The 23,915-nt window shown below is 35.8% G+C and overlaps 1 protein-coding gene across 7 annotated transcripts in view; it reads right to left on the reverse strand.

Annotated features, from left to right (window-relative positions):
• The window catches only part of LOC123546570 (clathrin interactor 1-like), a 43,607-nt gene that overhangs the window by 12,756 nt on the left and 6,936 nt on the right, over nucleotides 1–23,915 (reverse strand). For 3 of the 7 annotated variants that reach the window (XM_045332974.2, XM_045332968.2, XM_045332967.2), the window contains exons 5-11: nucleotides 21,708–21,873; nucleotides 16,339–16,374; nucleotides 10,070–10,271; nucleotides 8,727–8,880; nucleotides 8,027–8,084; nucleotides 3,186–3,639; nucleotides 158–244 (exon numbers count right to left, since the gene is read on the reverse strand). In XM_045332974.2, coding sequence (XP_045188909.2) covers nucleotides 158–244; nucleotides 3,186–3,639; nucleotides 8,027–8,084; nucleotides 8,727–8,880; nucleotides 10,070–10,271; nucleotides 16,339–16,374; nucleotides 21,708–21,873 — 1,157 coding nt within the window. The remainder of the gene's footprint in view (nucleotides 1–157; nucleotides 245–3,185; nucleotides 3,640–8,026; nucleotides 8,085–8,726; nucleotides 8,881–10,069; nucleotides 10,272–16,338; nucleotides 16,375–21,707; nucleotides 21,874–23,915) is intronic. The other 4 variants (XM_045332978.2, XM_045332976.2, XM_045332975.2 and 1 more) reach the window with 2 other exon arrangements.

The following is a 23,915-nucleotide window of genomic DNA, read 5'->3' on the forward strand; positions in this document are numbered from 1 at the left end:
TGTCATTCACATTTTTCCCACAGTACTTTCTCCACAATGTTTCTAATATATGCTCTTAGAATATTTTTGCAGAAAAAAGGAGATAAGGTTTCTTTTAGGGTAGTTTAAGCGACAACATATCAAAACATATCACAAAAACACATGTGTCTATTTTTACCTGACTCATATTTCCCATCATGCCTGGATTACCCATCATTCCCATCTTTTGCTGATTCATTCCTCCCATCATGCCTTGCTGAACCATCTAGCACAAAAATACACATCCATTCATAACAAGAGGACCATGATGGTCCTGAATCGCTCACCTATCCCCACATGACTCAGTGTTGAACTGAGTATGACGTCGTTATTTCTATTATTTGACATAGTGACCTAGTTTTTGAGCACGTGACCTAGATATCATCAAGATAAAAAATTCTGACCAATTTTCATGAAAATCCATTGAAAAATATGGCCTCTAGAGAGGTCACAAGGTTTTTCTATTATTTGACCTAATGACCTAGTTTTTGAAGGCACGTGACCCACTTTTAAACTTGACCTAGATATCATCAAGATGCACATTCTCACAAATTTTCATGAAGATCTTGTAAAAAATATGGCCTCTAGAGAGGTCACAAGGTTTTTCTATTTTTTGATCTACTGACCTAGTTTTTGACCGCACATGACCCAGTTATGAACCTGACCTAGATATCATCAAACTGAACATTCTCAACAATTTTCATGAAGATCCATTGAGAAATATGGCCTCTAGAGAGGTCACAAGGTTTTTCTATTTTTTGACCTACTGACCTAGTTTTTGACCCCACGTGACCCAGTTTCGAACCTGACCTAGATATCATCAAGGTGAACATTCTGACCAATTTTCATGAAGATCTCATGAAAAATATGGCCTCTAGAGAGGTCACAAGGTTTTTCTATTTTTAGATCTACTGACCTAGTTTTTGACCCCACGTGACCCAGTTTCGAACCTGACCTAGATATCATCAAGATGAACATTCTGACCAACATTCATGAAGATCTCATGAAAAATATGGCCTCTAGAGAGGTCACAAGGTTTTTTTTATTTTTAGATCTACTGACCTAGTTTTTAACCCATGTGACCCAGTTTCGAACTTAACCTAGATATCATCAAGGTAAACATTCTGACCAAATTTCATGAAGATCCATTGAAAAATATGGCCTCTAGAGAGGTCACAAGGTTTTTCTATTTTTTGACCTACTGACCTAGTTTTTGACCGCACGTGACCCAGTTTCGAACTTGACCTAGATATCATCAAGGTGAACATTCTGACCAATTTTCATGAAGATCCATTGAGAAATATGGCCTCTAGAGAGGTCACAAGGTTTTCTATTTTTAGACCTACTGACCTAGTTTTTGACCCCACATGACCCAGTTTCAAACTTGACCTAGATATCATCAAGGTGAACATTCTGACCAGTATTCATGAAGATCTCATGAAAAATATGGCCTCTAGAGAGGTCACAAGGTTTTTCTATTTTTAGACCTACTGACCTAGTTTTTGACCCCAAGTGACCCAGTTTCGAACTTGACCTAGATATCATCAAGGTGAACATTCTGACCAGTGTTCATGAAGATCTCATGAAAAATATGGCCTCTAGAGAGGTCACAAGGTTTTTCTATTTTTTAAATCTACTGACCTAGTTTTTAACCCCACGTGACCCAGTTTTGAACTTGACCTAGATATCATCGAGGTGAACATTCTGAACAATTTTCATGAAGATCCATTAAGAAATATGGCCTCTAGAGAGGTCACAAGGTTTTACTATTTTTAGACCTAATGACCTAGTTTTTGACCCCACGTGACCCAGTTTCGAACTTGACCTAGATATCATCAAGGTGAACATTCTGACCAATATTCATGATGATCTCATGAAAAATTTGGCCTCTAGAGAGGTCACAAGGTTTTTCTATTTTTAGACCTACTGACCTAGTTTTTGACCCCACGTGACCCAGTTTCGAACTTGACCTAGATTTCATCAAGGTGAACATTCTGACCAATTTTCATGAAGATCTTGTGATATATATGGCCTCTAGAGAGGTCACAAGGTTTTTCTATTTTTAGACTACTGACCTAGTTTTGAAGGCACGTGACCCAGTTTCGAACTTGACCTAGATATCATCAAGATGAACATTCTGACCAACTTTCATAAAGATCCCATGAAAAATGTGACCTCTAGAGTGGTCACAAGCAAAAGTTTACGGACGCACGGACGCACGGACGGACGACGGACGACGGACACCGCGCGATCACAAAAGCTCACCTTGTCACTTTGTGACAGGTGAGCTAAAAATGCTGGTTTGAAGGTTATTCAAGTTGGAAGCTGGGAGGAATGACTACACAATTTTTACCAAACTACATTTTCTCATAAAAAGACTCTTAACATTGTAACTTCTAAGAAATATTTTCTGAATACAGTTATGACAGTCAAGCCAAATTATAAATGTTAAAGTCATATAATATTTTGTATTTTTGTAAATGTTGTCAAAAATGTTTAACTGACACTGAAATCCTGTGACTGGAATTCTTGCAAACTCAAACATGCATAGCAAACAAAAACACAAGCTTTGTAAATGCAAATCATCTCTTTGTAAGTCAAAACTAAACTAAGCAGAGATCATTACGGGTAGAATGGTAAAAATCAATCTAAGTAACTGTACCCTGTGTACACACCATATTTGTCCTTTTCAATTCAAATGACAGTGGCACATAAATAGTGGAACCAAATTTCACTGTGTATGTGATCCCTAGTGGAGTTACTAATGTTCTATTCAAGAGAGGCACCTTAGCTGCAAATATTGTCTGTATGTTATACAAAGTGGTGCAGAGTAGTGATTTATTACTGACATGTTGGTGGTAAACGACTGCTCCTGAGGAAAAAACAGGAAAGCAATCCATTTTTTTAGCTTAAATTAAACCTTTTTTGAAGTTTGCCAGAGGGAAGTATAGTAAGAATTGGAAGGACAAATATGGTATAGCGACAAAATGCAGTTAATGGTTCTAAGAGTATAGAAGCCTCCACCATGACAAAATATTTTTGTATAAATAATAATTTTCATCTATTAACACAAATTTAACACAATATCTTAATATCAATAACAAACACGTTAAAGCTACCAGGTACTTCTTGGTTAATGTGATTCTAACAGTAAAAGATATAATTACCGGTTGCGGCATTCCCATCATACCCGCATTCATTGTATTAGGCTGTTGTGACATCATATTAGGCTGTTGCGACATCATGTTAGGCTGTGGTGACATCATACCAGGTTGTGATGACATCATATTAGGCTGTGATGACATCATTGTATTAGGACCACCCATTAAATTTGTCTGGCCCATCATATTTGGTTGATTTCCCATCATTCCTTGTTGCATACCCATATTTGGAACATTAGCTCCACTCATATTTCCCATAAGTCCCTGATTATTCATTGAATTGATTCCAGCCATATTGTTCATATTGTTTACATTAGGCTGCAATGGTACACTAGATTGCATAGAGGAGTTTTTAGCACTAAACACATCAAAAAGGTCTGAAGAGTTTGTGTTTGCACTAGATTGAGATACTGAATGACTAGAATTAACCTGGGAGAAATCTGCAAAGCCACCATTTTGACTGAAAAGAAAACAAAGAGTATTGAATGCTATATTACAAACTTCAGCTTCATTTTAGAACATATGTTGTTAAAATCAACTAGAGCTATCATTTATACTCCCAGACGCAGCTTTGATAGAAGGAAAGAACCTTGGGCCAACTGACCTGGGTTGTGGACCCTGCAAGTGGTCTTGATGAGATGTTATCAACTGATGCTAGTTTTATCAAAATTCTTTCTTTCATTAGGAAGAGATTGCGAAAACACGAATTCAAGCTATCTGATCTTTTCACTCTGCGACCTTTACCCTGGACTTGGATTGTGTACTCTGCATGTCGTCCAATTAGTTCAACAAATGATGCTAATTATATGAATAATTTCTAAGCCCTGTTTTGGGCTTGTCCAATATATATTTTGCCTCCAAATATATCGTCTGCAGAAATGGAAGGGCAAAATATTGCGTATCAAGTTGCCTTTCCAGTAAACCGAAGTGGTATGTGAAGGCGTCTTTTTACTACATATCACAGAATTTTGCCCTTCCATTTCTGCAGATGATATATTTAGAGGCAAAATATATACTGGACAAGCCGATTATGATGATTTATTTTATGTTTTCCAGTGAATTATAGAGTTTTCTCGGTGAAATAAAAGTGACAATCCACAGTTTTGAAACAGTAGATTATCATTTTTATTTTTCACTGTTTTTGCTGAACTAGTTCCGGTCCTCCATCGCGACTGACGTCAAATTGTATACCGAGCGTTATGAATACCGGGGACCATAATGACGATGACATCATTTTATTTGTGTTATGCTTTCTGCTGACCTTTCCTGCGATTTTCGACATTTTATGAATTACGCAACAAAAGTAGAGTTTTACACATGAAATAAAAAGAAAATTTGTTTGTGTCAGTGAAATATCAATTTTATTTCACTCGTGCGCACCAAAAAAGTCATTTCACTCGTGCCTATGCCACTCGTGAAAATATCAGTTTTTGATGCTCACTTGTGAAATAAAATTGATATTTCACTGAAACAAACAAATATCCTCTATGCAATGTACCAAAAATTATTTCATACATTACTAACCTAAAAAAATCTTACAAGAGTGGCTCAGCATACTGAGCAGACCAGTTGTTGATTTTCTTTAAAGCAACAAAGACTATTCACCTGGTAATAACATATGCACACAAACATTCTAAGTTTGCTGAAAAACTGGATAAGAACTGCTAAAGTTATTAAGTGGACACTGTCAACTTGCGACATGTTACATTAATTTTATGTGTTTTTACTGTAAAACAGTAAAATGACAAAATTCCCTACAAGTACTTCGGTGAATGTGAAGGCATCAATAGCCTTTATAGGTTCCTGTAATTCTTGCAATTAAAACAGTCAATTTTAAACATTTCTGGTTTATAGGCCACAAAAAAGTTCCGTCTGTTATAAAATCAGAGAAAACTAGAGCTGCTTTTAAGAAAAGCACATGTCTCCCACAACTGCCTAATCATCAAAATAGTAAGTCAGTCTTTATATACTGTTTACTCATACAAATATACCTCTGAAGAGTAACAAGAGGGCCATGATGGCCCTATATCGCTCACCTGTTATCATTGCACTTGAGGACAAGAAGGTCCTCAGTAAAAATATCTAAGTCTAAAGGACAGTAACAACAAAGGGAAGAAATTTAACCAAAAAGAAAAAAAAAATTCTTACAAGGTACAGATATGTCAAAATACACCTAAAAATTGGAGGTACCATCCATATTGTACCACAGAAAAGTGGTCTCGGTTTTTCCCTACGGCCAATAACAAAAAAGTTACTAAAAATAAGCTATTTATAGTAACGTCAAAGGGAAGTAATTGAAAAAATTTTTTATTGTAAGTGAACAAAAGAAGGATCTGCCAAATAAATCTGTTGACATAAATGAAATTTCAGATCAGTATCTTCATTAGTTACGGAGATATACCCATTTTAATTTGAAATAAAGGGAGGTAATTTGATATAAAATCAGTCCAATCAAGATCTTGTGGTGATACAAGTTGTGTGCAAGTTTGGTTAAAATCGAATCATAAATGAAGCTGCTATTGTGCAGACAAGGTCAAAATAGCTAATTTTGGCCCTTTCAGGGGCCATAACTTTGGAACCCATTATGGGATCTGGCCGGTTCAACTAAGGAATCAAGATCTTATGGTGACACAAGTTTTGTGCAAGTTTAATTAAATTCAAATCATAAATGAAGCTGCTATTGTGCAGACAAGGTCAAAATAGCTCATTCTGGCCCTTACAGGGGCCATAACTCTGGAACCCATAACGGAATCTCGCCAGTTCAAGAAAGGAACCAAGATCTTATGGTGATACAAGTTGTGTGCAAGTTTGGTTAAAATCAAATCATAAATGAAGCTGATATTGTGCAGACAAGGTCAAAATAGCTAATTCTGGCCCTTTCAGGGGCCATAACTCTGGAACCCATAAAGGAATCTGGCCAGTTCAAGAAAGGAACCAAGATCTTATGGTGATACAAGTTGTGTGCCAGTTTGGTAAAAATCAAATCATAAATAAAGCTGCTATTGTGCAGACAAGGTCAAAATAGCTAATTTTGGCCCTTTCAGGGGCCATAACTCTGGAACCCATAATGGGATCTGGCCAGTTCAAGAAAGGAACCGAGATCTTATGGTGATACAAGTTGTGTGCAAGTTTGGTTAAAATAAAATCATAAATGAAACCACTATCGTGCAGACAAGAAATTGTTGACGGACGGACGCACGCACGCACGCACGCACTGACGGACTGACGACGGACGACGGACGAAGGGTGATCACAAAAGCTCACCTTGTCACTACGTGACAGGTGAGCTAAAAAGGTCGATTTTCGGTAATTCAAGGGACTTAATTCCAAAGTTCCTGGGCTGATTTGGCTAGTTATCGAATTTGGCCGAGGACTTATGGTCAAAAACATTTTGTTCAGGTTTGGTGAAGATTTGACTTAGAGCGCATGCACATAAAGGACCCCAAAAGGACTCCAATACTACTAGAGCACATGCACATTCACCACGCCAAAAGGTCCCCTATACTACTAATCATTAGTAGTTTAGGGCTCCTTTTGGCGTGATGAATGCGCCTAAAGTCAGAGCGTTTTTAGGTAATTCAAGGGCCATAATTCCAAAGTGCCTGGGCCAATTTGGCTAGTTATCAAACTTGGCTGAGGACTTATTGGCAAACACATTTTGTTAAAGTTTGGTGAAGATCAAATGAGAAATGTTCGACTTAGAGTGCGGACAAACTTTGTGACAGACAGACAGACACACATACAGAGGAGTAAATCAATACGTCTCCCACACCACTGTGTGGTGGGACACATAATAAAATACAAAACAAGGCAGTCTGAAAGACAGCTAAATCCCCCGCCACTGCTATGGATAGTGAAAGGGTAAAACCTTTGATTTTAGCTGTGACCTTGACCTTGAACTGACATGGCTGACTCATGAATTCTGCACAACGTCTTGATGAGGTGATCATTTGACCAAAGTTTCATGAAAATCCTTCAAGAGGTTTAGGAGATACAGAGCTGAAACCTTTGACCTTCAGTTGTGACCTTGACCTTGCGTTGACATGGCTGACTCATGAGTTCTTGATGAGGTGATCATTTGACCCAAGTTTGATGAAAATCCTTCAAGGGGTTAATGAGATACAGAGTGGACACCAAATGGAAGGCTCAAACCTTTGACCCTTAGTTGTGACCTTGACCTTGAGCTGGCATGGTTGACTCATAATTTCTGCACATCGTTCTGATGAGGTAATCATTAGTCCCAAGTTTTATAAAATTCCTTCAAGGGGTTTAGGAGATATAGAGCGGACACGAAATGGAAGGCTCAAACCTTTGACCTTCAGTTGTGACCTTGACCTTGAGCCGACATGGCTGACTCATAAGTTCTGCACATCGCCTTGATGAGGTGATCGTTTGACCCAAGTTTGATGAAAATCCTTCAAGGGGTTTAGGAGATATAGAGCGGACACAAAATGGAAGGTTCAAACCTTTGACCCTAAGTTGTGACCTTGACCTTGAGCTGGCTTGACTGACTCATGAGTTCTGCAAATCGTCTTGATGAGGTGATCATTTGACCCAAGTTTGATGAAAATCCTTCAAGGGGTTTAGGAGATATAGAGCGGACACAAAATGGAAGGTTCAAACCTTTGACCTTGAGCTGTGACCTTGACCTTGAGCCGGCATGGCTGACTCATGGGTTCTGTACATCGTCTTGATGAGGTGATCATTTGACCAAAGTTTCATGAAAATCCTTCAAGGGGTTAAGGAGATATGGACCGGACACGATTTTGTTACGGACGGAAGGACGGACGGACGGAAGCAGACCATTCCTATAATCCCTCCGCCACAGCGGGGAATTAATAATTCACCTGGTAGCATTGGAGATAGGAGCAGTACTGAAGTCAGCAAAGTCGTCTGTTTTTGTTCCTGAAATAAAACAAAAACTTTTTAGATTTCATGACTTCAAAATATCAACCATACTTCTATTGAACAGATACTCTTTTCTATAATTTGTAATTGAGTAGTTCACTACTTCCACTAGTGTGCAGTAATTCAGTGTTTTTAGCAGAAAGGAAAACAAATTTCCTTAGACATGTACAGACACAATTCAGAATTTTATATTCTTTAGAGATGACCACCATCTTGCCAGTTACTGTAAAAGCATATATTTTTGCTAGGTCAAAATTTCACGAATTTGAATTTTTGAGTATGTTTGCGTGGTTTAATATTTGCGAAATTGTAAAAATGGTATTCTACTTGAATTTATATTAAACTAATGGTGAATATTTACGCGAGGATTAATTTTCGCGATAAATAGGGCCTCGTGAATATAGCGAGATTTAAACTCTCAGGAAAATTTCTGCTTCTACAGTATCGTTATGAAAACAAGGGCAACAAATTGTGTTTCATTCAGTCAGTGGATGTTATATATCTATAATTATGTCCCTTTAATGGTTGTTTGACAAAATAGAACCATCTCACATTCTTACACTTGGTTTTCAAGTTTCTCAGTAAAATATTATATAATATCACAGTATCATATTTCCAGACAACTTTCAGTCAATTTACCTTCTGAATTAGCCCTGGGGTTAAAGTCGTTACCGGCCGACTGGAAATCAGCAAAGTCAGCTGTACTGTCACTGCCTCCTCCCACAGGGTTTCCCATATCTAGTAAGTTAGGACCATTGTCTAATGTAGATCTACTTGTGCTGCTTGTTACAGACTACAAACATAAAACAGAAGAAAATTTACAAAGCTGCTGCCATCTAATGGATTAACAAACTTAAAATAGGTCCAACATTGAACGGGAATTTTCTAATTCAAATAACATTACAACATTCACATATCTAATGCTCCTTCACAAGTTTACTGCAGTCATAACTGCATGACATTCTTTTGCATAAAACCCTGCTGATCAACAACTCAATTCACATCTTTTATCATTTCTGAAATAGTCTAGAATACTTATTTCTGCTTTGACTTTTAATATTGCCAATTGACATATCCAGCTTATTTTTTTTAAATGGGCAAGGAATGCATGCATGCATTAAATGCTGACTGCTCCTCCATCCTCAAAACTGACCTTGAATAAACAAGAGGGCCATGAAGGCCCTGTATCGCTCACCTGACCTACTGACCTAAAGATCACCAAGATTAACTTTTTGATCAAGTTTCATGAAGATACAGTCATAAATGTGGAGTGCTAACAAGCTTTTCCTTTGATTTGACCTGGTGGCCTAGTTTCTGACCCCACCTGACCCAGATTCGAACTTGACCTACAGATCATCAGATATTAACATTCTGACCAAGTTTCATGAAGATACAGTCATAAATGTGGCTTCTAGATTGTAAACAAGCTTTACTTTTGGTTTGACCTGGTGACCTAGTTTTTGATCCCACCTGACCCAGATTGGAACTTAACCTTAAGATCATTAAGATAAACATTCTGACCAAGTTTCATAAAGATATGGTCATAAATGTAGTCTCTAGCGTGTTCACTAGCTTTTCCTTTGATTTGACCTGGTGACCTAGTTTTTTAACCCACCTGACCCAGATTTTAACTTGACCTAAGGATCACCAATGTTAACATTCTGACCAAGTTTCACGAAGATACAGTCATAAATGTGGCCTCTAGAGTGTTAACAAGCTTTTCCTTTGATTTGACATGATGACTTAGTTTTTTACCCCAGATGACCCAATATCGAACTCGTCCAAGATTTTATTGAGGGTAACATTCTGACCAAGTTTCATTAAGATTGGACCAAAATTGTGACCTCTAAAGTGTTTACAGTCAAATTGTTGACGACGACGGATGACGGACACATGGCGATGACAAAAGCTCAACTTGAGCACTTAGTGCTCAGGTGTGCTAAAAACAAATTACTAAATGATATATAAAGCCAAATTCTTACTTGTAGATCAGATTGTGTGCCTTTCAGCTGATTAGCAGCTGCTCCTAGATCTATCTGTTGTTTTCCACCAGATCTTCGCTTTGATGTTATTTTTTCTGTTTTAGTCGTCTCTGTTCTCTCGTGGTATGTATATTCTTCACTATTGTTGTCTTTAAATTCAAAATCATCATCACCAATTCTGTTATTATGGTCTGTCTCATCACTGAAATATTGTACAGAAAGCATATATTATAATTTTGATATAAAACCATGATTTTTTGCAACTTGAATGAAACTAATAAACCTTGTCTACAGACATCCTGCAGTAGTATCTGTTAGTTTCAAAACTTTAGAGACGGTGTGAAATCATTTAATTCTGTTGGTGTAAACTATATCTTTTTTTTTTTACCAAAAACATCTATTTAAACAGGGCATGAATATGTGGAATTAAAGTCAAACAATAAAATACACGAGGATTTTAATTTTTGTAAGGATCTATTTTGTGAGCTGATGCAACCATAAAGAGTAAAATACATAATTTGGTCCATGATACAACTCTTCAAAGTTTCCAAGCTGTGGTAAAATAAACTTTTTGTTTAAGTCTGTTTTCAGTTACTGCAATTTTAAATCAAAAACTACATCCCACTCTTAGAATGTGTATGTCATATAGCTATTACTGACACATGTATGAAATAGCTACAAAAGTGACTCTTATTCTTACAAAATATATACAAAGCAATCATTCCCAAAAATTTTTTAAACACTATTTGTCTGATATCCTTTGTCTGCTATAACTGTTAAAATTACTTTTCTAGATCTATATATTTAGCTGCTATTTTCATCAAAGAATCCCATTATTTTGACCTCTCTATTAATCTCTTTGTCAAATGTATACACACATATCAGTAAAATATATTTCTACAATTCCTATGCAAAAATACCTTCTGAAATGATTAATTCTAAGACCTGTGTCAGTTTGAAACACAATTTACAATTCCTGAACAAGTCTCAATGAAACAGTCCTAGTAGAATATAGCTTCACAATAAACATGATCAACGTACACACTATACCACACAAATGAAGAAATTAATCAATGTTAGGTAAGTCAGAAATTACCATCCTCAGTCTTAAAATAGCCAGCATATTAGTGCACTTTTATAATGTAAGCTGACTGCTGAAACAGGCATTACGAAACATGCTATGGGAATTTCAATTTCTCTACGAAACAAAGAATGAATACTTCAGTGTGTAAGCCATGCCTCTTGTATATTTACTGGGAAATACCTAGAAAATGTATTGTATGAGTATCCTGACTACAGTTCATAATGTTTTTTATAATTCAAGAAAAGTAAATAGAAAACCTGAAACATTCTCCCAACTTTTCCTACAGAAACCCTACAACTCTTTCACAACAACCATAAGAATAACTAAAACTTTTGGCAGACCAATATCCCGTAACACAAAATAAAGACTTCTGTTTAACATTTTTGGGGTGAAATGAATTTTACCCATTCACATGTTCAAGAGCTATTGAATGCAAATGAAATCTAAGTCAAACATGGTTGTATCTGCAACAAAAATAGGTTGATTGTAACCAAAAATGGACATGGCCTGTAATTTATGATCAAGTACTTGTGCACAAATAAATAAGAATTAACTTCATCTTGTCATAACTGGGTTACAACTCTAGCAGCAATTAGTGGATTGTTAACAAGAATCATCCTAGACCTTGTGATCATATACATTTGTACCAAAAATGAATTCAATCCACTCATCCTTACAAGTATTAATACAAGTACATGAATGGACAGACACACACATCAACTTTGTTTACTGTGGTATAAATATGGTCAGATGATACAAAAGTGCTATGCTGTCAACTTAAACTGATTATCCTTCTCTCAAATAAGAAAACTATGATCAATTTAATCAATGTTAAAAACCAACTTTCAAAAGATGTTTTCATTTTTTGTAACATTTTGTAAACATTGAACAAAATGTTACAAAATATGAAAACACCTTTTGAAAGTTGGTTTTTAACACTGAAAAACCTAAAGATAATTCCTTCTTTTGACTTCCATAAATATTTTTTACTGTCCAGAAATTAGATTAAATCATATGAATGGATATATCTGAAAATAAACATAATTTTATGCAGACTAGAAGTTATTTAACCTAAAACAGGAACTGAAATAACATTGATTTTTGTCACGTTTTAGGAATTTACTGTATGATGTAAGAGCTCATGTTGTCAGAATCACCGGTAGTTTCTTTCATTACCATGTGACTGTCATGTCACTTTGGCAGTGTGACTTGTATTGGATTTCTCATTACTCTTCAACAGCAAAGTGAAATCTGAATATTTCAGTATTCATTCATACATGAGCCGTGCCATGAGAAAACCAACATAGCATCTGGGAAGCTGGTATTTAAAGACAGGGAAGAGATGTGAGCCGTGCCATGAGAAAACCAACATAGTGGGTGTGCGACCAGCATGGATCCAGACCAGCCTGCGCATCCGCGCAGTCTGGTCAGGCTCCATGCTGTTCACTTTTAAAGCCTATTGGAATTGGAGAAACTGTTAGCGAACAGCATGGATCCTGACCAGACTGTGCGGATGCGCAGGCTGGTCTGGATCCATGCTGGTCGCACACCCACTATGTTGGTTTTCTCATGGCACGGCTCACATCTCTTCCCTGTCTTTAAATACCAGCTTCCTAAATGTACTACTATTAATATTGACTTCAAAAGAAAACATACAGTCAAACATATGTAGTAGGCAATTAAGCAGCCACTTGTCTTACATTTGCTATTTCCAATTTCTATACTTTTAGTGCAAATCAACCTGTATTAAGAAACAACCTGTCTTAAACAGCCACTTTTGTTTCTTCCCTTGACTGGCTGCTTAAAGGGAATTCCTATAGTTTTTAATGTGCATCTTTCTACGCAGCCGACACTTTCTATGGAAAACTGAACTGAAGTCAACATTTGTTGAAACATGTTACAGACAATCTTAAATATGAGGAATCTTGAATGAAATAACATTTTTAATAAGTTATATCAGTAATCAAATGTTGATACTGGTTTATGTTGTATTGACAAGTATCATGCCTGACAGGTATCTTACTATTTTTGTGGTTGTGTTTTCACATCGCATTTTAGTATAAAGACAGTGTTGTTCATATAATGTAAGATAATTGACTTAGTACTGATAAGACAATATCACCTTTCAGATTATTTAGTATGCAATTATAGAAAGAATTAAGAATTTTTAAAACTTTTTTTAAACTTTTAGCAGACATACATGTAATCAATTTGGGCAGGTTCGCGCCATTTCCGTCCGAACAGGTGTTTGTATTCTAGCGGTCTTAACATAAAATTTAGCCTGGTGACCCATACATTTTTAGCCATTTTTATGCTCACAATACAATTATCTATACACAAGAAAAAAAAGGAAAAAATTCTATGAAAGAGTTTCTTCAAAATTTAAAAAAATATTCTTCACTATGGGTATTTTTCATTGAAAAAAGTTCACAAAAGTAAATATGAAACAATATTTTTTTCTTCATTTGTACCCATCATTGTAAGGATAGAGTATTACAAATATGACTATGATATCAAGTAAGTATATGATAAAATCTGTAATAAGAAAAAAACCTAATTGTGCTGCCTGGATGTATATTTTGGTTGGTATTTATAAAAAAGCAGAAAATTATGAAAATGTTCAAAATCGCTGGCAGTTTCAGCAACAGTGGGTGTGTTCAAAGCAATTTTTCACAAAAACAAGCCTGGTGACCTATTATTTTTATTTGTTCATTGTTTTCAGCACACATTTTCCTATCATATATATGAATTAAAAAAAATTCTATGAAAGGAAAAAAATTATCTGAATTCTCTTTAAGATAGGATCATATTCTTGAGAAATACCTGATGGACTGATTCAATGATGCGGAAAGCTGTTCAAATTTTACTTATTTTATTTATGGTTTAACTTCTTATATAACATTTCTCTAGAAAATGTCCATTCTATCACCTATATCTAAGGAATACATTAAACAGAGAGAGAAACATTTTAAGAATGCAATTCTGACAGAACTGCAAGTGTTACAAGGTAGATGTGATAAATATTACTACAGTGACTCTAAATCAAACATAAATATACAATTCCATAAACCACACAACTCTTTACAAAGAAGAAAGTCACATAATTTTATAAACTTCACACTGAAAGGTTCTGCTTAGTGCTAACTTTAATAAATAATTCAAGTATATTTGTAAGGATACAACATGTATCTACTGTTTGCCCCACCTTTTCTATAACAATGCTTTACCTTGATATCTCTTTAAGTATAAAACAAAACCATTGGTATTATACAGAACTATTCAAATTATCTTCAAAAGTTTTGAATTTATCATCAAAAATATTCTTCTTGGCTAATTTCCCACTGTGAATTTCAGCCATTTTGGTACCGATTTTTTATAACTTCTTTTGAAGCCCCAATTGTCATTTGGCTTACTTTAAACAATGGGAAAATACATTTCTGGCCATGATTTAGATTTTTCAAAATTCAGTAGGATCCTACTACCACAATCGAAAACATTTAGAATGATTCACAGCTTCAATTTAAATCTTACAAAATGATGCTACAAAAAAACCCTGTCATTGATAAGATGATACAACAGTAGTCAATTAACCGATTTATCAAAAACTATCACATCATCAACATAAATGAAAATATTTTTTCACCTCAGAAAAAAAGGTATACATAATATAATAAAGAAATGGTGAAACATTACTTAAGTTTTACATATGCTAACAAAATAAAATCCTGATGTGTGGAGCCAGGTCACAAAATACTCAATTACATGCAGTAAGTGACCTCTTTGCTCTTTCACATAACTCTCATAAAAGATAGTACAAAAATATATATTTTCTTAAAGCCGATAATCTAAAAACATGCACAAACTAGACGTGTGTCCCCACTTCCTGTCAATGTACCATCATCCATTACTTGTTGACAATGCAAGACGAAATAAACACAATCTTTTAAAGCCTTTATGTGTAATTCTACTAGGTCAAGGACCATAACTCTTGTCTGGCAAAGAGAAATTCGAAACAGAAAATCAGGTGCACAACTTCACATGCTTTATAACAATTTGTTATGTTTTATGAGTCTAGGTCAAATATGTTTTGAAACACAACATACACTTTAGGCCTTCTAACCATATTTTTGACAAAGCCAGGGGCCATAACTCTGATCTGGCTGAGTAATATCTCAAACAAAATCCAAGATGCAAACTTCACATGCTAATTAACAATTCTATTGGGTCAAAATATATACTGAGATATGTAGAACACAAATTAGACAAATGAAAGTAGAAGTGTAGTTATAAATGCAAGCTTTTTGGCCACATAAAAAGATTAAAGCCACACAAAAGAAACAGAATGAATAGAATTACAGTTATCTATTGTTCTCCTAGCTATAAAACTATCCTACTGTATGTGGGATGGACAGACCTTATAGGCAAGGGCAAATCTAAATTAAGTCCATCCTCCAAAATATTTTTCAGAGGAAGGCAACACAATAAATCAGGAAATAACTTAAATATCTGTGTTTCAGGTTCAAACTACCCGCCCTTTCTATCAACTTCACATTGTTTCCTGTGGTATGCATAAAAATGGGATTTTAATATTTATCAAGTTTATGAAAGAAAAATGAAGTCCATCATTTTCAAAACATTGGTCAAATTTTAAAAATGGTAATTCTGTCATCAAGACCAGCCTCTGGCAATATTAGTGAATGGAAGACAACACCCTTATGATATTTCTTAACATCTTTATAAAATTAGTAATTATGCCATACAAGAAGGTAAGCAGGTCAAACTGAAACAGAGTTATTTTTTCGGGGTCTCAAAAACTATTAAGGTGAAAAACTTGCCACAGTAAACATGATAAATAACTGTTGGAGTAAGTATTTAATTTAAAACTAAATGTAATTGTGACTGTCACTGAAGGAAAAACATCATGTTCTAGCTAAACTAACACTTACAGAAAGTTACGCAAAGGCTTGACAAATCAGCGAATTTATAACACTGCTGTACTAGCAACTCAAAGTGCTACATAGTAACATTACCTCAAATTATTTTGTTTCATTAACTTTCTGTAAAATCTATAATTTTTCCCTGTAAACTGAATCTTACCATGATTTATCACTTTTTCTACAACAGTAATTTTTCCTTCAGTGACGATTTCAACAGTGAAAACATTACAAATGAAAATATATCTCACCTAAAACCTATAACGTCATGACCCCTTCGATCGCCACTATATGAGCAGAATGGAGAGAAAAAAATGTGTGAAACATTATACATATGATGAAATATGAAGCAATGATTTGTGGACAATTCTACTCACAATTCTACGTATCAATCTGGTAGTATTTAGGAAACTATGATGTGACTAAATTTGTTCTACAGACAAGGTAATTCATGAAAACCATTGTAATCTTTTTAACCCTTAGCCTGCTGCGGGTGAATTTAACAGCCTTTGCAAACAGCTTGGAACCAGATCAGACGCCGATTAAATCGGCGTCTGATCAGGTTCCAAGCTGTTTGCTACTCTGACAATATTTCTTCCAATTTTGGAGTAAATTGAATGAACTTAACAATTTTAGCAGACGACATTTCAGGCAGACGACAATTTACCTAGCATGCTAAAGGTTAAGTACTTCCATTTCAAAGGTTGGGACCTGTTTCACATAGGAACATTGTTTTGGGACAATTTTAAGAAAACATCTGGTATACTTCAAAGTCTAAAACAGAGCAATAATCTGTTTTAAGCTGATGTACCTTTTACACCTTATAATTTTGCTTTAAAACTTGAATAATACAATAGCTAGAGTAAATAAAACAAGATTTGTCGCAGGACAGCAACGCTCAACTATTCAACAGCCTTGTCAATTGAATGAATATAAAAGTCGAAAGATGGGCATAATTTTGTAAGATTGCAATGTATATTAGCTCATGACAATGAACAAGTGTGTGAAGTTTCAGCTTACATACAAAAAACTTAACCAAAAACTGTTACGTTAAAAAAGGGGCATAATTTTGTGAAAAAAGCAAAATAGAACATATCGAACATACGCAATGTAAGTCAGTTTATCACAGTGAATAAGTGTGTGAAGTTTCAATCCATTCCCACAAGTGGCTACTGAGTTACTAGCTTTCAAAAGCTTAACCAAATTGGGACGCGGACGCATGGGTGAGTCCAATAGCTCTAACTATTTTTTTAATAGTCAAGCTGAAAAAAAAGCGATGGCCAAATTGGACCTAAGTCGCTCAGCTTAGGGGAGCTGTGACCTTTTAACTTTGGTTTTGAGCAAGTCTAGGGTTTTTCCCCCTATAAAACAAGAGCTGTCACTAATGGTGACAAATGCCCCCGCAGTGCCTTGACCTTTAACCTGGTGACCCCAAAGTCAATAGGGGTTGTGTACTCAAAAAGTACTATCAGCACGTGAAGTTTGAAGGTCCTGGGTGCAGTGGTTCGCGATTAAAGTGACTTCATGAAAAAAGTTAACATTGGCCCCTGTGACCTTGACCTTTGACCTGGTGACCCCAAAGTCAGTAGGGGTCGTGTACTCAGTAAGTACTATCAGCACGTGAAGTTTGAAGGTCCTGGGTGCAGTGGTTTCAGGGTAAAGTGCCTTCATGCAAAAAGTTAACATTGGCCCCTGTGACCTTGACCTTTAACCTGGTGACCCCAAAGTCAGTAGGGTTGGTGTACTTAGTAAGAACTATCAGCACGTGAAGTTTGAAGGTCCTGGGTGCAGTGGTTCGCGAGTAAAGTGCCTTCACGCAAAAAGTTAACATTGGCCCCTGTGACCTTGACCTTTGACCTGGTGACCCCAAAGTCAGTAGGGGTTGTGTACTCAATAAGTACTATCAGCATGTGAAGTTTGAAGGTCCTGGGTGCAGTGGTTCGCGAGTAAAGTGCATTCATGCAAAAAGTTAATGTTGTGACGAACGAACGAACGAACGGATGGACAGTTGAAAACTAATATGCCTCCATTCATGGGCATAAAAAAACAATCCAAAAGCCATAGAGTATGTTTTTTTCCCCAATGATAAATTTAAAATTCCCAACAGTTTGGAACCAGTATATACAAGTATATATAATTTTTATTTCCTTTCAAATCTAAACAGTTTCATAATTTATTAAGTGTTGGTTGCATTCCCTTTGTGATGATCAAGAGGTTCATGAAAAGAAACTGTTTAAAGATTTCATCATTTTTTAGCTCTGATGGACACTGAAGCGCACCAACTGAAACCACTTAAACAGAATTGAGAGCAGTCCATTTAAGGACGCTAGGATGTTAAGTTTAGTGTATTCTGCCTAGCAGCTTCAGACAGAAGATGTTAACATAATTTGTGAACCATGGACGGACCATCCACATACTATACTATACTATACTAATAGATCATCCTTAACATTTAGTTCAGGTGACCTAATGTTAATAAATGCCATTACATTTAAAATACATGCAAATCAAGAGCTGCAAGAACTGTATCTAGACTATTTGAAAATTTGCTTTCCTCTCTTTAAAGTTAAACTAAAGTTAATTAAATATTTTTCATCTGTAATATAAACAGTACAAGTTAATGTTCTACAAATTGTCCAAAAGGGAAAAAAAAAAAGAGCTTTCAAAGAGAGACATCGCGCTTGACTATTTCCATCTGGTGAGGCTGGAGCTAACATAGGAATGTTTAAGGACTCCAATGTGAATGACTTTACTGGACTATAGTTTGAGCCAAATGCATTTAGAAATAAGAGACATTAACTAAGTAGAACAAGAGCTTCCGTAAGACAGCGCGCTAGACTTCTCAGTGCTTGACTCTGAATTAGAGCTTTGCCAGTAAAAAAATAAATAAATTCCAAGTTAAAAAGGGACATAACTCTGTCAAAATTCAAATCAGAGTTATGGAAATTGCGTCTCCTGGTGTAGACTTTGATAGTAAATAACTATTTTGAGTTTCAAGTCAAAAGCTTTAATAGTAACAGAAATATTTTACTTTATCAAAACTTTTTACAAAAAACTCTTAGTTAAAAAGGGGCATAATTCTGTCAAAATTCAAATCAGAGTTAAGGGGACTGTTTCTCCTGGTGTAGACTTTGATGGTGAATAAGTATTTTAAGTGTCAAGTCAATAGCTTTGATAGTAATAAAGATATTTGACTTTATCAAAAACTTTAACAAAAAACTCTAAGTTAAAAAGGGGCATAATTCTGTCAAAATTCAGAACAGAGTTATGGGGATTGTTTTTCCTGGTGCAGACTTTGATAGTAAACAACTATTTTAAGTTTCAAGTCAAAAGCTTTGATAGTAACAGATATTTGACTTTATCAAAAACTTTAACCAACAGCGACACCGACGCCAGGGCGAGTGCAATAATAAAAAGGGCATAATTCATGAAATATTTCTGCAAGTTACAACACATGTCTGAGATGGAGCAAAAGTGTATCACAACTTTAGCCTGCAATTCTTTGATAGGGGGCAAAATTCATAAAACATTGATCATATACTGATAGTAGACCATGTGCCATATGTTGTGGTTAATGGTGTAAAACAACCATGTCATATTATGTTGGTGGTAATGAGGACTAACTATTTTAAAACTGAAGCAAATCCATGAAGTAACTAGAGCTATCACTGAAGGTGATGAATGTACACCAATCGCACTGACACAGTATGTTGCAATTTGACGCACACAAGATTGCATAATTATGTAGACTGTATGTATATAGAATAGTAACAAAAAAACAAAGTCCCATAACTCTGCAGAATATTTTTCCGAAAGAACCTAACATCATGCACCATGCACAAGTAAGGTTGGTACTGATCAATTGTGTGAAGTTTCACTAAATTATGTGCAATGGTTCGGGAGACCAGGTGCACACAAGATTGCATATGCAGACTCTATGTATAAAGCATAGTAACAAAAAACAGTCCCATAACTCTGCAGAATATTTATCTAAAAGAACATAACATGCACCATGCACAACTAGGGTTGGTACTGATCACTCGTGTTAAGTTTCATAAAATTGTGTGCAAGTGTTCAGGAGATTAGGCACGCACATGATTGCAGATGCAGGCTGTATGCATGCAGTAAATTAACAGTAAAAAAAGTCCCATAACTGTGCAGGATTTTTTCTGAAAAAGCCTAACATGCACCATGCACAACTAGAGTTACTACTGATCACTTGTGTGAAGTTTCATTCAATATTGTACATAGGTTCAGGAGATTATGCGCACACAAGATTGCATATGCAGACTCTATGTACGTAGTACAGTAACAAAAAACACAGTCCCGTAACTCTGCAATTTTTTTTTTGAAAGAACCTAACAGGCACCATGCACAACTACTGTTATTACTGATGACTTGTGTGAATCTTCATTAAATTGTGTCAAATGGATGAGGAGTTGGTGCGCACAAGATTGTGTCTTCAGATGGACAGACAGAAGGACAGACAACCTGAAACCAGTATACCCCCCTTACAACTTCATTGCCGGGGTGGGGGGGGGAGGGGTGTACAATAACAGAGATGAAGTGAAAGTGCATCAAAACTGTAACCAACGTGTGTATGTGGATGTAAATGCCTGGGTAAGTAGGATAGCTCTCCATTTCATATAGTCAAGCTAACAACAAAATTAACAAGCAGAAATAATGAGACAATGTGGGATTTTGTTCAGAATTATAAAAGGCATAAACCTAATCAATCCCAAAGATAGAAACCTTGCAAAAAACTCTAGGACAATCCACACTGACATCCGCATCAACATTAAAACAGAGTTAAATACAACATTCCCTACTCATATCCCCACTCTACTTCAAATAGTCTTAAATATTTAAAACAAAATAAATGTTAAGACTAAAAGAAATTTGAGCATCTCTGAATCAGCATGAGATGTGTTCACAGTTAACATGCTTTTTCCCACACAATGGGAGGTAAAAGGGACACCTTGTCACATTCAAAATAAATTAGTTGACTTGCCCAACTCCATTTTTTATCGAGCTGAAAAATGTAACTACTTTTCAATGATATAAACTGGTAAATACATGTAAATCTTACTATCACTTGCTAACTATTCATTATTGAAAACATTCAAAGACACAAATTTATTATCAAAAATTAAAGGTATATTATAAAATAATTGTAAACATGAACTAGTTTCGAAGTGTCATCTGACATGCTTCTATATTTTCTGGGGTTTTAATTTTCTACACTTACTTTAATTAAGTGGAGAATTATAATTTTCTTCCTTCAGACATTGCATTTTAAAAGTACAAACAGCAATCAACAAAGGAAAGTTTAAATATGTTTAAGACATATTTACATAAAAAAAAACTGTTCAAATTTGTAACTTGTAATCTGCACTTTGTACAGGGCATCTCTACATAACACTTGCTAAACTATTTTCAATGGTAAGAGTATTAAGACAATCCAGTGAAAAGACTGTGTACAATAAATGCCTTACTTAAGCACAAAAGCATGTAACGAGTAAGAGGGCAGGTAAATGTCTTATTTTAGCCCTATTAATGAGTAAGAAAGCATGTAACTACCATATAAACCTCTCACTTTAACTCAAATAATAAATATTACCTGTAATCAACAGTTTCATCAGGAGCCCTACGACCATGTGCACGATTCCAGAGATCCTTCACCTTATCTACAGCATCCTCAACAACAGACTTCTTGCCATCCTGCCATTCATCTATCTCACCAAGCCTGTCTTCCTTTGAACGAGGTTTCTCATCATATCTGTCACCTTAATTTATCATAGAATATTTAACCCTTACCCTGCTAAATTTCTATAATGAACTTGTCCATCTTTCATTTTGAACAGAACCATAAACTGTTAGGTGTGCTTACCAAAAAGATACTGACTGAATGGTGAACAGTGCAGATCATGATCAGACTTCATGGATGTACAGGCTGATCATGATCTACACTGATCACAAAGGCAGAATCAATCGTGTCCAGCATGATAAGGGTTATAATTGTTCAGTACTATATGGTGATATATATTTGGACCAGTATCTACTATAACAAGAGGACCATGATGGTCCTGAATCGCTCACCTCTTCCCACATGACCCAGTTTTAAGTATGACGTTGTTATTTCTATTATTTGACATAGTGACCTAGTTTTTGAGCTCAGGTGACCCAGTTTTGAACTTGACCTAGATATCATCAAGATAACAATTCTGACCAATTTTCATGAAGATCCATTGAAAAATATGGTCTCTAGAGAGGTCACAAGGTTTTTCTATTATTTGACCTATTGACCTAGTTTTCGAAGGTACATGACCCTGTTTTGAACTTTACCTAGATATCATCAAGGTGAACATTCTCACTTATTTTCATGAAGATCTCATGAAAAATATGGCCTCTAGAGAGGTCACAAGGTTTTTCTATTTTTATACCTACTGGCCTAGTTTTTGACCGCACGTGACCCAGTTTCGAAACTGACCTAGATATCATCAAGGTGAACATTCAGATCAACTTTCATACAGATCCCATGAAAAGCATGGCCTCTAGAGAAGTCACAAGGTTTTTTATCATTTGACCTAATTACCTAGTTTTTTAAAGCATGTGACCCAGTTTCAAACTTGACCTAGATATCATCAAGATGAACATTCTAACCAATTTTCATGAAGATCCATTCAAGGGTAAGGCCTCTAGAGAGGTCACAAGGTTTTTCTATTTCAAGACCTACTGACCTAGTTTTTCATCGCAGTTGACCCAGTTTCAAATTTGACTTATACATCATCAAGATAAACATTCAGACCAACTTTAATACATATCCCATGAAAAATATGGCCTCTAGAGAGGTCACAAGGTTTTTCTATTATTTGACCTACTAACCTAGTTTTTGATGGCACGTGACCCAGTTTCGAACTTGACCTAGATATCATCAAGATGAACATTCTGACCAATTTTTATGCAGATCCATTCACAAGTATGGCCTCTAGAGACGTCACAAGGTTTTTCAATTTTTAGACCTACTGACCTAGTTTTTGACCGCACATGACCCTGTTTCGAACTTGACCTAGATATCATCAAGATGAACATTCAGACCAACTTTCATATAGATCCCATGAAAAATATGGCCTTTAGAGAGGTCACAAGGTTTTTCTATTATTTGACCTTCTAACCTAGTTTTAGACGGCACGTGACCGAGTTTCGAACTTGACCTAGATATCAACAAAGTGAACGTTCTGACCAATTTTCATGAAGATCTTGTGAAATATATGGCCTCTAGGCGGTCACAAGGTTTTTCTATTTTTAGACCTACTGACCTAGTTTTTGAAGGCACGTGATCCAGTTTCGAACTTGACCGAGATATCATCAAGGTGAACATTCTGACCAATTTTCATGAAGATCCATTGAGAAATATGGCCTCTAGAGAGGTCACAAGGTTTTTCTATTTTTAGACCTAATGACCTAGTTTCTGACCCCACGTGACCCAGTTTTGTACTTGACCTAGATATCATCAAGGTGAACATTCTGACCAACTTTCATAAAGATCCCAAGAAAAATGTGACCTCTAGAGTGGTCACAAGCAAAAGTTTACGGACGCACGCACGGACGGACGACGGACGCCGCGCGATCACAAAAGCTCACCTTGTCACTTTGTGACAGGTGAGCTAAAAACCAATCTAGATAAGTCCATGAATTTTGGATGGAGAGAATAAAACCCATATTGTACATGATAATCTCAATCTGTTAATTCTTAACTTTATTTCTTTTTAAAAATTAACTACAATACAGACCGGCAAGATTCTATCTATATACTAGGTGACTGATA

The sequence above is a fragment of the Mercenaria mercenaria genome, chromosome 9 (assembly GCF_021730395.1).
Source record: "Mercenaria mercenaria strain notata chromosome 9, MADL_Memer_1, whole genome shotgun sequence".
Lineage (NCBI taxonomy): Eukaryota > Metazoa > Mollusca > Bivalvia > Venerida > Veneridae > Mercenaria > Mercenaria mercenaria.